The 12,001-nt window shown below is 54.7% G+C and overlaps 1 protein-coding gene across 1 annotated transcript; it reads right to left on the bottom strand.

Moving 5' to 3' along the window:
- Positions 1 to 7,163: 7,163 nt before the first annotated feature.
- DAND5 (DAN domain BMP antagonist family member 5) lies at positions 7,164 to 10,558 on the bottom strand. The gene is made up of 2 exons (XM_049875454.1): positions 10,229 to 10,558; positions 7,164 to 7,409 (listed from the first exon to the last, which is right to left on the bottom strand). Exons 1-2 carry the CDS (start codon positions 10,556 to 10,558, stop codon positions 7,164 to 7,166), a joined length of 576 nt encoding a protein of 191 aa, XP_049731411.1.
- Positions 10,559 to 12,001: the final 1,443 nt, after the last annotated feature.

Below are 12,001 nucleotides of genomic sequence, written 5' to 3'. Positions count from 1 at the left end.
ACACAGCCACACTGTCACACCTTCAACCACACACACAGTCATATATGGCTACGATGTCATACCCTCAGTCATGCTGTTACACACGCTCACACAGCTACACATACGGCCATGCTGTCACACCCTCAGCCACACGACTACACACAACCACGCTGTCACACATGGCTACAATGTCACAAATTTCAGTCATGCTGTTATACACACTCACACCATCACATACAGCCATGGTATCACACACACTGTGACACAGTCACCTGTCACACACAGTCATACACACAGTCATGCTGTCACACAGTCACCTGCCACACAGTCACACGCACAGCCACGCTGTCACACACACGCTGTCACACACAGCCATGCTGTCATCCATGACCATGCTCTCATACCCTCAGCCATGCTGTCACACCTTCAACCACAAAACCACACACAGCCACAGTCACACACAACTATACTGTCAGACCCTCAGCCATGCAGTCACACAGCCACAGTGTCACCTGCACAACTATGTCATCTGTCACATCCCCAGGCATACTGTCACACACAGAAATACTGTCTCACCCAAAACTGGTCACACACGCCTCCAGCCACACGACCTCCCACACCTCACAGTTAGCCAACACTGACCCTCCCTCAAACAGCATTAACACCACGCTAAGCAACAGACGCACTCCAACACCCACAGCCTGCGTGCCCCTGCAGCTGCGCTGTACACGCGGCCACACAGAACCATTTCCCACTTGGTCACAAGGATCACTGCACCCCCAGACTGTGGCACACAGCAGCCCTTTGACTGATGTCTGAACCAAACCAGTCAACCCAGTAACAACGACACACCTTCACTGTCATAGTGTCATGGAGCAAGCAGCCAGCAGGCATGTAACCACTGTGGAACAGCTCAAAATCACTCTGATAACACACGCTCACAGTGTCACTGTTGCAGGTGACAGGCACACACCTCACACTGCCACACAGTGCCCACAGTCCCTGGACAGAGCTACAATAAACAACTAGTGACAGCCACACCAATGGTTACAAAGACTGTCACACAACAGTCGGTCTCCTCAGTGCCTGTCACCACATTACGACAGCCCCCTAGGCCATCCCAACAATCATCTGAGCATGCTGCCATAGCCCCAAGATAGTGACTGGGACACCTCCAGCCCCCTCAAGTCGTGAGACAGTGACAGGCCCACACTGACACCCTCCCTCCCCTCTCCACTTGGTGCATGTCAAGCTGGAGAGGAGGGGGCTAATGGACGAGCAGCTGTTGGCAGTGGGTGCCAGCCCCCCCACCTCATGAATATTCATCATCTGGGGCTCTCCTGAACCTGTGGGGAGCCGGAGGTCCCAGGCAGCTGGGCACCCCCTTCTGTGCCAGGAGGCCCTCAGGTGAGGGGGGGCTCCGCCTGGCCCCAGCAGCCCTCAGAACCCACACCGAGCTCCACACATAAGCGCACACAGGCTTGTGAACACAGACTCTGACACACAGGCAACAGCCATACAAAGGGACAAGCACACACAGATACACAATCACGTCCAACAACACAGCCACCCCCCTTTACACACACACACACACACACACACACACACACACCAGGCATGCAAACAGGCACAGACGCAATCCTGCAAACTCGCAATTGTAATCACAAACAGTAGCACACGCAAACCACACAAACACACACACACCAGGCATGCACACACAGGGGCACAGAGTCACATCACCACAAATACGCAGGCACACCATCACATCCAAGGTACATGGGCACTCACTATCACACACACATTTCCAAACACACAGGACTTCCAAATATCCAGTGACTTCCAAACTACAACCACTCCTCATAAAAACACCCACATAAGCACACAAACATGGACTCACAAATTCACAAAAGCATATAGTTCCACTGACTCAAATGCAGACACACACACAACCACCCCTCAACAGTACAGTCACCCACCATCTCACACACACACGCCCGAGGAGCTCCCTCTGCCCACGCCTGACGTTTTACAGGTGGGGAAACCGAGGCATTGAGCAACTGAACGCCCCTTGGAGGAGGACGGGGGCCTCTTGACTCTGGGCGGAGACTCCGGCCCGGCGCCCCCTGCCGGTCCGGCCCCTTCAAGAGCGCGCGGGAAGGTGGAGCGCGCGGGGCGGGCACGCGCCTGACGTAACCATGGCATTCTCCTGGCACGCGCGGCCTGCGCGCTGGGAGGGCGGGGCGGGCGCGTTGCCATGGCGCCGGCGGGTAGCGTGAATGGGGCATTGTTCGCCGCGGCGCCCCGGCCGGGCTGTGCTGATCCCACCCGGACCCACCCGGGCAGACCGAGACGGGGAAAGACGGGGAGAGATGGGGAAATGAGGAGAGGCAGAGAGATGGGGAGAAACGGGGGAGAGATGGGAAGGGACAAGAAGATGGAGAGAGACAAGGGAGAGCTGGGGATAAATGGAGAGATGGAGAGAGACAGAGCAAGACAGAGAGATAGAGAGAGATGGGGAGAAGCAGCGAAATGGGGAGAGAGGGAACCATAGAGAGAGATGGGGAAATGGGAAGATGGGGAGAGACAGAAAATAAGACAGGAAATGATTTCGAGATGGGGACACACGGACAAGGAGAGGAGGAGCGGGAGAGATGACGCATAGAAGGTAAGAGGGAGAGAGACGGCGGGAGGAGAGACACAAGAAAGACATAAGTGGGAAGGCAGAGATGGGGATACATGGACAGAGCCATAGATGGGGAAAAAATGGCACTGAGAAGCCAAGTGGGAGAGACAGATTGGAGTCAGAGTGATGGGAGAGAGAGATGGGGAGAGAACTTGGAGATAGAAACTGACAAAAAAGAAGGACAGACAGAGGGAGAGAGCCAAGGAGAGGCAGAGTGGGGGGCGGGGAGAGAAGGGAGACGAAGGGGTGGGGTGGGAGATGGGTGGAACTAGTCAGTCAGTACCCACAGAGCCCCTGTGTGCACAGAGAAAGTCAGAGACACTGAAAGGCAGGAGGAGACCTAGCCATAGAGGGACACAGGGAGGTGGAGAGTCAGAAATATCCAGACGTGGGGGACTGAAGGGAAACTTGAACCTCAGCTGCTTGCTCTGAGTCTCTAGTCTCACTGACCCCAACCGTGGTCATGCCTGACCTCCTCCACCTGCCTTTGGATGACTCGCCTTCCCTGGTTTGACACACTCGGAAGGCAGGCCCTCTGTTCTATACATCAGCACATCCCCACTAACAATATGTCATTCCCACAGGGACCCAGCCTTCACAAACACTGCCCCATATACCCCAGGACACACCCACCCAGTGGCTTATACCCTCATGGACACAGTGACATCTTGCTCGTATGGTCAGTCACACCTGCGGATGCACTTACGACACCCAGGGACACTCAATGATGGACACAGGCAGACACATATCATACATGTGGACTCACACAGGGACTCCTACCCAAATCAGAGTGACACCTGACAGTTACATGAGTTACAAACCTGCATGGACCTTGTCAAACACATAGTCACAGTCAGACATGGTCATACCCCATCACAGAGCTCACACCTCCCCAGGAACAGTGTCATATGTGGCCACCACCAGACACATGCTGCACCTTCACACCTGGACAAGTGTTCACAGACTCACTGACACCCTCACAGACACATGAGCACCTTCCACCCTGCGTCTGACCCACTGACCAGGCACCCTGTCCCATGTACCGGGGTACTTGGTCTAGTTCTTCACATCTGAGTTGGTGGGGGCTGACACTAGTCACTAGTGGAGGTAGGGATGTGGGGAAAGAGAAGCAAAGCCTCGCTCTCAGTCTCCCCAAAGAGCTGGATTAGGTCAAACCAGGGTGGTCCCCAACTGCTGGCTGCCTAGGTCAGCTTGGCCCAAACCTGGACCAAGGGTGGCCCCTGGTGGCCACAATTGGTCTCTGCACCCATCTGTGACAGATGAGGGGCGGCCCAGTGTCGAGCCTGGAACAGAGGACAGAGAGCAGGTCCAGGCCAGAGCTCAGCACAGAGACCAGAGTCCAGATCCACGGTCCATAAGTGAGAACCCAGACCTAGAATCAGAATCTGAAATCCAGATCCCAGAATGTAGAGTCCACATCCAATAACCTAGAATCAGAATCTTGACCCTAGATTCCCAGATCTAGAATCCAGATCCAAGAACCCAGACCCCAGAATTCCGAATATAATAATCTGAGTCTAAGGATACAGAATCCAGATCTAAAATCTCAGATGCCAGAATCCAGATCAAAGAACACAGAATCTAAAATCCAAACAGCAAAATCAGAGAATCCAGAATCTAGAACCCAGATTCAAGAACCCGCATCCCAGGATAAAAAAAAAAATCTAGAACCTAGAATCCAGAGCCCAGTTCCCAAAATCCATGTCCCAGACCCCAGCCCCCTGCCTTCCCTGAGCCCTCTAGATTAGAGCTGGTTTGGTAGGGCAGGAACAAAGCAAAGGGGCTGGGAAGGAGCCTCTCAGTGACGCAGTGTTCAGACCAACAGCCCTCTCCCAGCTGCTGCCCGTTTCCGGCTTACCCCTGTGTGTGCACATACACACGTGCACACATGTGTGCATGTAGACACATATATATACAAGAAGAACCCAACAGGATCCTACACAGACTCACACACCAGTCATACAGCCTGTGACCATCAGAAGTACAGCGTCACACACCCTTGAAGACACCTGCACCCACAAGTATATATGCACAACCACACACACACATACAGAGGGTCATACACACACTTATACCCTGACACGCATCATTGCTCAAAGACACAGGAACCACCATCCGTTCTTCTTTTACGTGCAGACATACACTCATCTGTGCACCCACCTGGCCACCCCCACCCAAGCTCTGAGACACACAGCCAACACTCAGGGACACTCAAAACCCCACAATTCCCAGCCCTGTTCACAGACACACTCGTAGAATCATGGAGTCTGGAACAGGCGTGTGGGCACAGGCGTGCACACACACACACTCCTCCGAGCTCAGAGAAGCCCTGTGCCTTGGCAGCCACGCAGCCCCTGGGAACCGGACCCTCGGGAAGGCGCTCACAGCTCACCCCCGTGCCCACCCCCTCTCTCCCCCGCCTGGCCTGCTGGCGGGCTTTAATACAGATGCCAAACTCATAATTGTAACTGAGGGTGACAGGGTCACCTTGAGCCCCAGATGCTCGTGCGGTGACAGATGGCGTTGGCAAACCTGATTAGCAGCCCCCGTGCCAGCGCCTGTGGCACCTGCATCCCAGCCCCTCCCCCACTCCCCCACCACTCATTACCCACCCATTACTGGGCCTGGGGGGCAGGGGGTGGGGCTGGCTGGCACTGCCCAGGAGGGGGCAGGGACTCTGGGGCCCCCTGGCACCAAGGTTCCCAGCTGGCTCCCCTGGCTGGCAGGAGGTGGGCACAGCTGAGGGGGGAGAAAGCACCTCATGCCCGCCAGAGAGAGGGGGGACTGCGGTGCCAGGACTGAGCTGCTCACTCAGATGCTGCTTGGGGTTTGGCACAGGACCCTGGAGGGGGGAGAGACCCCTCCCCCCAAAGGCCCCTCCTGACTCCCCCTAGGCCTCTTCGAGCAAGACCTTGGGAGCGGCCTGCCTGGGCCGTTCCCATCTCTCCATCCTGGCCTGCAGGGTCAGAGGTCACAGGCTCTCACGCCCCACTGGCCCATCTGTTTCCTCAGGTTCCCCCCTCCTGCTCCCCTCACCTGGGGCCTTCCTTCCTGAGGCAGGAAGAGGGCCGAGGGGGCCTGCCGCCCGGCCCCCACCCCAAGCTCCGGGGGGCATTTGGAGGCAACCCTGACAGCGCCACATGTCCCTGCGTCTGTGCCAGACGGGCCCATCTGCTAGGGCTCTGGTTCCAGCCGCCCAGAGCCAGGCCTCCCGTGCCCAGCCTCAGACCCCCTGCCCCTCGATCCCCATGCTCACCATGGCCACTCTGCCCACCCCTCCCAGGGAGCCCCACAGAAGAACAGACACACACACAGCTGGGCTTGGCCAACCTTTATGGCTCCCGTGGAATTCCATGCCAGGTGTGGCACTGTGTGGAGACTCAAGTGGAGGTGGAGCAGGGGCCATCAAGGGAAGAGGCAGCTGAGAGCACGTGGGTCCTGCCTTGATATCAGGGGACCCGCGTTGTACCCCAGCAGCTGTGTCTGCCTGCCTGCCTTGGGTCATCGCTGTGTCTCCAGGTCTGGGTGGGGCTGTCTGTCCTCCCTGTAGCTGGGAGTGTGTCTTTGACTCATTCTGTGAGAGGCAGTGCACCCTAGTGGTTAAGAGTGGGTGCCAGGCTGCCCGGGTTCAAATCTCAACTCTGCCATTTACTGTGGCGTGACCCTGAGTAAATGAGGTCACCTCTTGGGGACTCAGTTTCTTCATTTGTAAAAATGGGGTGATATTAACCCCTATCTCTTAGGGTTGCAGTGAGGCTTCCATGAGTTAGTACAAGCAAAACCCTTAGCACAGACTTGGCGGGCAGTGAGGGCTCAATAAGGGTTTTTATGCTAATAGTCGCTATGAGTCAGAATTGACTCAACGGCAGTGGGTTTGGTGGGTTTTTTTTTTTTTTTTGGTACACTAAGTCCTAGTGACACAGTGGTTATGCGCTCAAATGCTAACCAAAAGCTTGTCGATTCAAACCCGTCAGCTCCTTGGCAGAAAGATGTAGCAGTCTGCTTCTGTAAAGATTAAAACCAAACTAAGCCCACTGCTGTCAAGATTCTGACTCATAGAGACCCTATAGGACAGAGTAGAACTGCCCCACAGGGTTTCCAAGGAGTGGCTGGTGGATTCGAACTGCCCTCATTTTGGTTAGCAGCTGAGCTCTTAACCACCGTGCCAATAGGGCTCCTCGGTAAAGATTAGAGCCTTGTAATCTTGTAAACACTATGGAGCAGTTCTACTTTGTCCCGGAGGGTCGTTGTGATTCAGAATTGACTTAACAGCAACAGGTTTTGATTTAACGCTATTAGTGTTCCACCCCATGGCTGAGCCTGCGTCCAGAGTCCCTGGAAGCAGGGAAGGGCTTGAACCTGCCTGCTTGCCCTGTGTCCCCGGCCTCTTGATCCAGGGTACACCAGCCAAGTCAGGGATTTTCTCTGCCCATCTCCCTTCCCAGTGTCCATGTCTGTGTGTCCATCCATGGTGCTCAGCTCACGGCTTCGGGCCACACTGACACCCCTCAACCAGCATGGTAGACGTCTTCACCTGCCGACGGGAGGCTGGGCTGCCCGCCCGACACCACAGGACCACAGGTGTCCAGCGCTTGCGAGTGGGTACACAGCTGCTGCAGAGGATGATCGGGGAGGCATCCGAACTAGGAACATAGAAGGAGGAGCAGTGGCCAAAGCAGAGGTGGTTGCGGAGGCGGGTGGCTGTGCAGCCGGGACGGGAGAGCACCTGGGGCCAGAGGCAGGGAGACAGGTCAGGGTGATGGGGCCAGGGTGTCGAGAATAATCTCTGTCCACATCCACCCATCTTGAGAGGCATGGATGCTGGAGCCTGGCTGCCTGAGTTAAAATCCTGACTCTGCCATCTGCTGGCGGTGTGACCTGGGAAGGGTGACTCAACCTCTCTGTGCTTTGGTTTCCTCACCTCCTTCTCTCCTTACAACTGGCACCCCCCCCCCAATGAGGCTTCTTGTCTTCCTTAGAATAAAATCCAAAGTCCAATCCAAGGCCCACAAGTCCCTGCACACTCTGCCCCCATCACCCTCCTCCCCTCATCTCCCCTACCCTCCCCTTCACTTGCTCTGCCCCAGCCACACTGGCTTCCTCCATGTTCTAAGACGTTCAACTCCTTCCTGTCGCCAGACCTTTGGCCCCGCTGTGCCCTCCACCTGGACCACTCTTCTGTTCACCCTTCCCCACACCCTCCAACTCATCCTTCCTTCCTTAGAGGTGGTTCCAAGGGAAATTACGCCCCCTGATGATGGTCTCTCCCACAGCACCCTACTCTCTTTCTTCATGGTGCTCACTGCAATTTCTAGTTATGGCCCTTTGGGGTGTTTGCTCTTTTTATTGGTTCTCTCCTAGAACATGAGCTACTTATAGGCAGGAACTTTATCTTCTTAATGGCTGTAACCCCAGTAGGTACTTAATAAGAGGTGACACTTATGGCCTCATGGTTAAGCGTTTGGCTGCTAACCAAAACGTCTGCAGTTCGAATCCACCAGGTGCTTCTTGGAAACTCTATGGGGCAGTTCTACTCTGTCCTATAGGGTTGCTATGAGTTGGAATCGACTCAACAGCAACGGGTTTTTTTTGGGTTTTAATGCCATGCCAGGCCCTGTACCAAGCACCTTACTCAGATTAACTGTCCTCTCAATGACGCTGTGTGGCCACTACTATTATTATCCCCATTTACTGATGAGGAAACTGAGGCAAAGAGAACTCCCTTGCCTAAAGTCATACAGCTTCTGAGGGTGCTGCTAGCCCTTAGAATGTGTCTGTGCCCATTAGGATAAGGTGCCTGTTATGGATTGAATCGTGTCCCCCCAAAATAAGTGTTGTAAATCCTAACCCCTGTAGTGGTTATAATCTCATTTGGGAATGGATTTTCTTTGTTATGTTAATGAGGCAGTGTTAGTGGAGGGTGTATCTTAAATCAATCTCTTCTGAGATATAAAAGAGATTATTAAGCAACCAAGAAGAGATGGGAGAAGATAGATGCCACGCCACATGAAAATCCCTGAGGAACAGAAGCCGAAACGAGACAAGGAATTTTTTGAGAGTTGACAGAGAGAGAAAGTCTTTCCCTAGAGCCAGCGCCCTGAATTCGGACTTCTAGCCTCCTAAACTGTGAGAAAATAAAGTTCTGTTGGCTAAAGCCACCCACTTGTGGTATTTCTGCTACAGCAGCACTAGATAACTAAGACAGCACCCTTCTGGGATGGTTGCAGCTCTGGGTGAGGGTGCACAGCTGAATCCTGGGTCTGGGGTCCCTTCTGCATTATGTGCAGCTGTCTGGAGAGCCCTGTGGCTGGTAAGCGGCAGCAGTAGGATTCAGGAGGAGGTAGCCTGGCTCCAGGGTCATGCAATCACCACTGCATCACACTGTCTCTCATCTTGGCAGAGGCTTGCTGAACAAATAATGAGCCCAAGGAGCTGATGCCCTGGCAGGCATGGTCTCAAGCACCATACCTGAATCCTCAACTGCTATTAACTCCATTTTCTTGAGGTGGAAATTGAGGCTCAGAGAAGAGAAGCCACTTGTCCTGGGTCACATGGAAATCAGAAGTTAGGGCAGAATTTGAACTCAGGTGCACTTAACCAGTGCACCATATAAATTCCCGCAAGCCTCATGGAGCAGCCACTGAACACAGCTGTGAGAGCTCCCCATGCCTGTCTCATTACAGCTGCCCAGCACCGCCTAGGAGGCAGGCACTACTATTCTTCACTCAACCAACACTTACTGAGCATCTATTACATGCCTGGCTCTGCTCTAGGACCTGGGGACAGGGACACAGCAATGAATAAAAAAAAAAAAATCCCTGCCCTGGTGGAGTGGATGGACATTCTAGTGGGAGAGATAAAGGGAAAAGGCAATTACAAAGTAAGTTTCATAATAAATGCATCACAAAATGTTAGGGGATGCTGTGTGCTACAGAGAGAAAGCAGGAGAATGGGAGCAGGGAGGGAGGTACTACATTTTTAAACAAATGACATTTGAGAAAAACATGAAGGAAGTGAGGGAAGGTGCCAAAAGGATGTCTGGGGAAGAGGGCTCAAGGCAAAGAGAACAGTCAGTGCAAAGGCCCTGAGGTAGATATAACCTTGGTGTGTCCTGGGATCAGGGAGGAGGCCAGTGTGGCTGGATTGGAGTGAGTGAGGGGAAAGGTGGGCAGAGGTGATAAGGGCAGATGGTGCAGGGCCTTGTGTGCTGTGGGGAGGACTTGGGCTTTTGCTCCAAGTGAGGTGGGAGCCCTGAAGGGTTCTGAGCAGAGAAAGGACCTGACCTGACTCAGGTGCTACAGGCGCCCCCTGGCTGATGAACAGAAAATAGCCTGGAGTGCTGCCAACCCCAGAAACTTAAGACCAGGTGGAGGTGACTGCACTGGCCCAGGCAGGAGAGGGCTATGCCCCATTTTACAAAGGAGGAACTGAGGCTCAGAACCACCTGATGGAAGAAGCAGGACTTGAATCCAGGCCTGTTCAGGACTGGAGCCTGTGTTCTTTGCCAGCACTGAGACCCAGCTCCTTCCTCCCCCACCTGCTCACCTGAGTGAAGGGCATGGCTTTGCATGTCTCCCGGGCCACTTCCTGCGGGTCCAGTGGCAGAAACACAGTGGTGGCAGTGGCCACCTCCCGTCCACTTTGCATAGTCTCCAGCCACCTGGTTTTCTGCAGGCCCAAGAAGGCATTCCAGCTGCCAAGCGCAGAGGCTGGCACCTGGGGGCCCGGGGCCCCTCGGGTCAGAGCCTGGGTCCTGTTGGCAGTAGCCCAGGGCTGAGGTGGGGGACCCTGGGGTGCAAGTGCCAGGCCTGAGCCTGTGGGCACCCAGGCTCCGCTAAGCAGGCTCAGAAGAATGGCCAGCCAGCTAAGGAGCATCTGCTTGTCCATCTGTCTGTCCATCAATCTGGGACTGGGCTCAGGGTCCTGGGGAGTGGATCCTGCTGTCTGGTGAATGGAGTCTGGGCCCTCCAGGCCCTCTTTACATCACTTGCCCCCCACCAGGGTAGTGTGAGAGGCATCTCTGCAAACCCACCACGGGGGAGGAATGTAAACGTGGCTCTGCTTGGTTCCCGCCCCACCTCCCAGCCTGGGGGCAGGGGCTGAGGGCTGGGCCTGAAGGTGTGTGGGCTGTAGGGACCAGGAAAGGCAGGTCTAGGGACATGACAGTGGAGGGCACAATGCCTGAGGCCTTTGAGAGGCTCCTTTCCTTGTCCTGGACTCCTGTGCATTCATTTAGCAAAATCTCAGGCTTTTTGGGTTAGAATCCCAGCACTGCATCTTCTTGGCTGTGCAACCTTGGGAAAGTCCCTCAACCACTCTGGGCCTCAGCTTCCTCTTATGTAAAACAGGGATAATAACAGAACCTACCACACAGGGATGTCCTGAGAACTCAGTGAGACAATTTATATTAGGAGTTTAAAACAGGGGCTGATACACAGTAAGCACCATGGGCCAGCTATGATTAACATTATTGCCCTTCTAATTTTTCCTTTAGCTCCTATTATAGGCCAGACATAGTTCTGAGCCCTGAGGACAAAGGGATCAAGACAGAAAAAAGGTCCTCACTGTCAAAGATTTTACATCCTGGTGGGGAAAACGGATAATAAAAATTAACTGAGTTCAGTCTTGAGTGTTATGAAGATATTCAAATAGGGTGTGCCTCAGAGGGGTCAGTGGGGGTCTTCTATCCCCAGGATGGTCAGGTCTCTCCGAGGAGGTGACATTTTTGCAGAGACCTGAGATGAGGTTAGAGGCTGTGGGAACCCCAAAGGCGGAGGCCTAGTAGGGGTTGGAGGTTAAAGGGGGTGGGAACCACGTCCCAGGCTTTGGGGCCCTGGAGGCGCCTGGGGGGTCCGGACTGGGATCTGGCACCTCGGTGTCCCCCATCTCGCACCCAGGTGAGATGCTGCGAGGCCGCGGGGCGGTGAGAAGCAGCCGGTTCGGCCGTTCCCGCGCCCCGCCCCCAAGCCGGAGCGCGACGGGGCGCGCTCGCCCTCTGGCGGCGGCTCTCGGCACTGCGCGGCGGCCCCTCCCAGGACATTTGGCTTCCGGACTTCCTACCCTCCCGCTTAGCGCTGCCACATCCGAGGCCCAGATTGTTCCCCAAGCTGTCCTCCCTCTTCCCCCCCGACCCAACTAAGGGTAGATCTATCCTGCAGGGTGCTCAGGCCCCAAACCTTGAAGTATCCGTAATGGTCTTTCTCCGACCCTCATCACAACTGGTATGACAGCAAGTCCAAGCCACTTTAAGGATCCACCTAGAATCCTCCCACTTCTCACTCCCTCTTCTCCCGCACCTGGTCCCAGCCCCGTCACCTC

This window comes from Elephas maximus, chromosome 3 (genome assembly GCF_024166365.1).
Source record: "Elephas maximus indicus isolate mEleMax1 chromosome 3, mEleMax1 primary haplotype, whole genome shotgun sequence".
In the NCBI taxonomy this organism is placed as follows: domain Eukaryota; kingdom Metazoa; phylum Chordata; class Mammalia; order Proboscidea; family Elephantidae; genus Elephas; species Elephas maximus.
Note: the sequence above shows the minus strand (reverse complement) of the source record. Positions and strands in the feature narration are given on the sequence as shown.

What these genes read in the sequence shown, in the direction of transcription:
- DAND5 (XM_049875454.1), bottom strand. Translation starts at nt 10,558, where the DNA reads ATGCTCCTTAGCTGGCTGGCCATTCTTCTGAGCCTGCTTAGCGGAGCC. An exon ending in AAGCCATGCCCTTCACTCAG is followed by an intron (nt 7,410 to 10,228) that starts GTGAGCAGGTGG and finishes CTCTGGCCCCAG; the next exon opens with GTGCTCTCCCGTCCCGGCTG.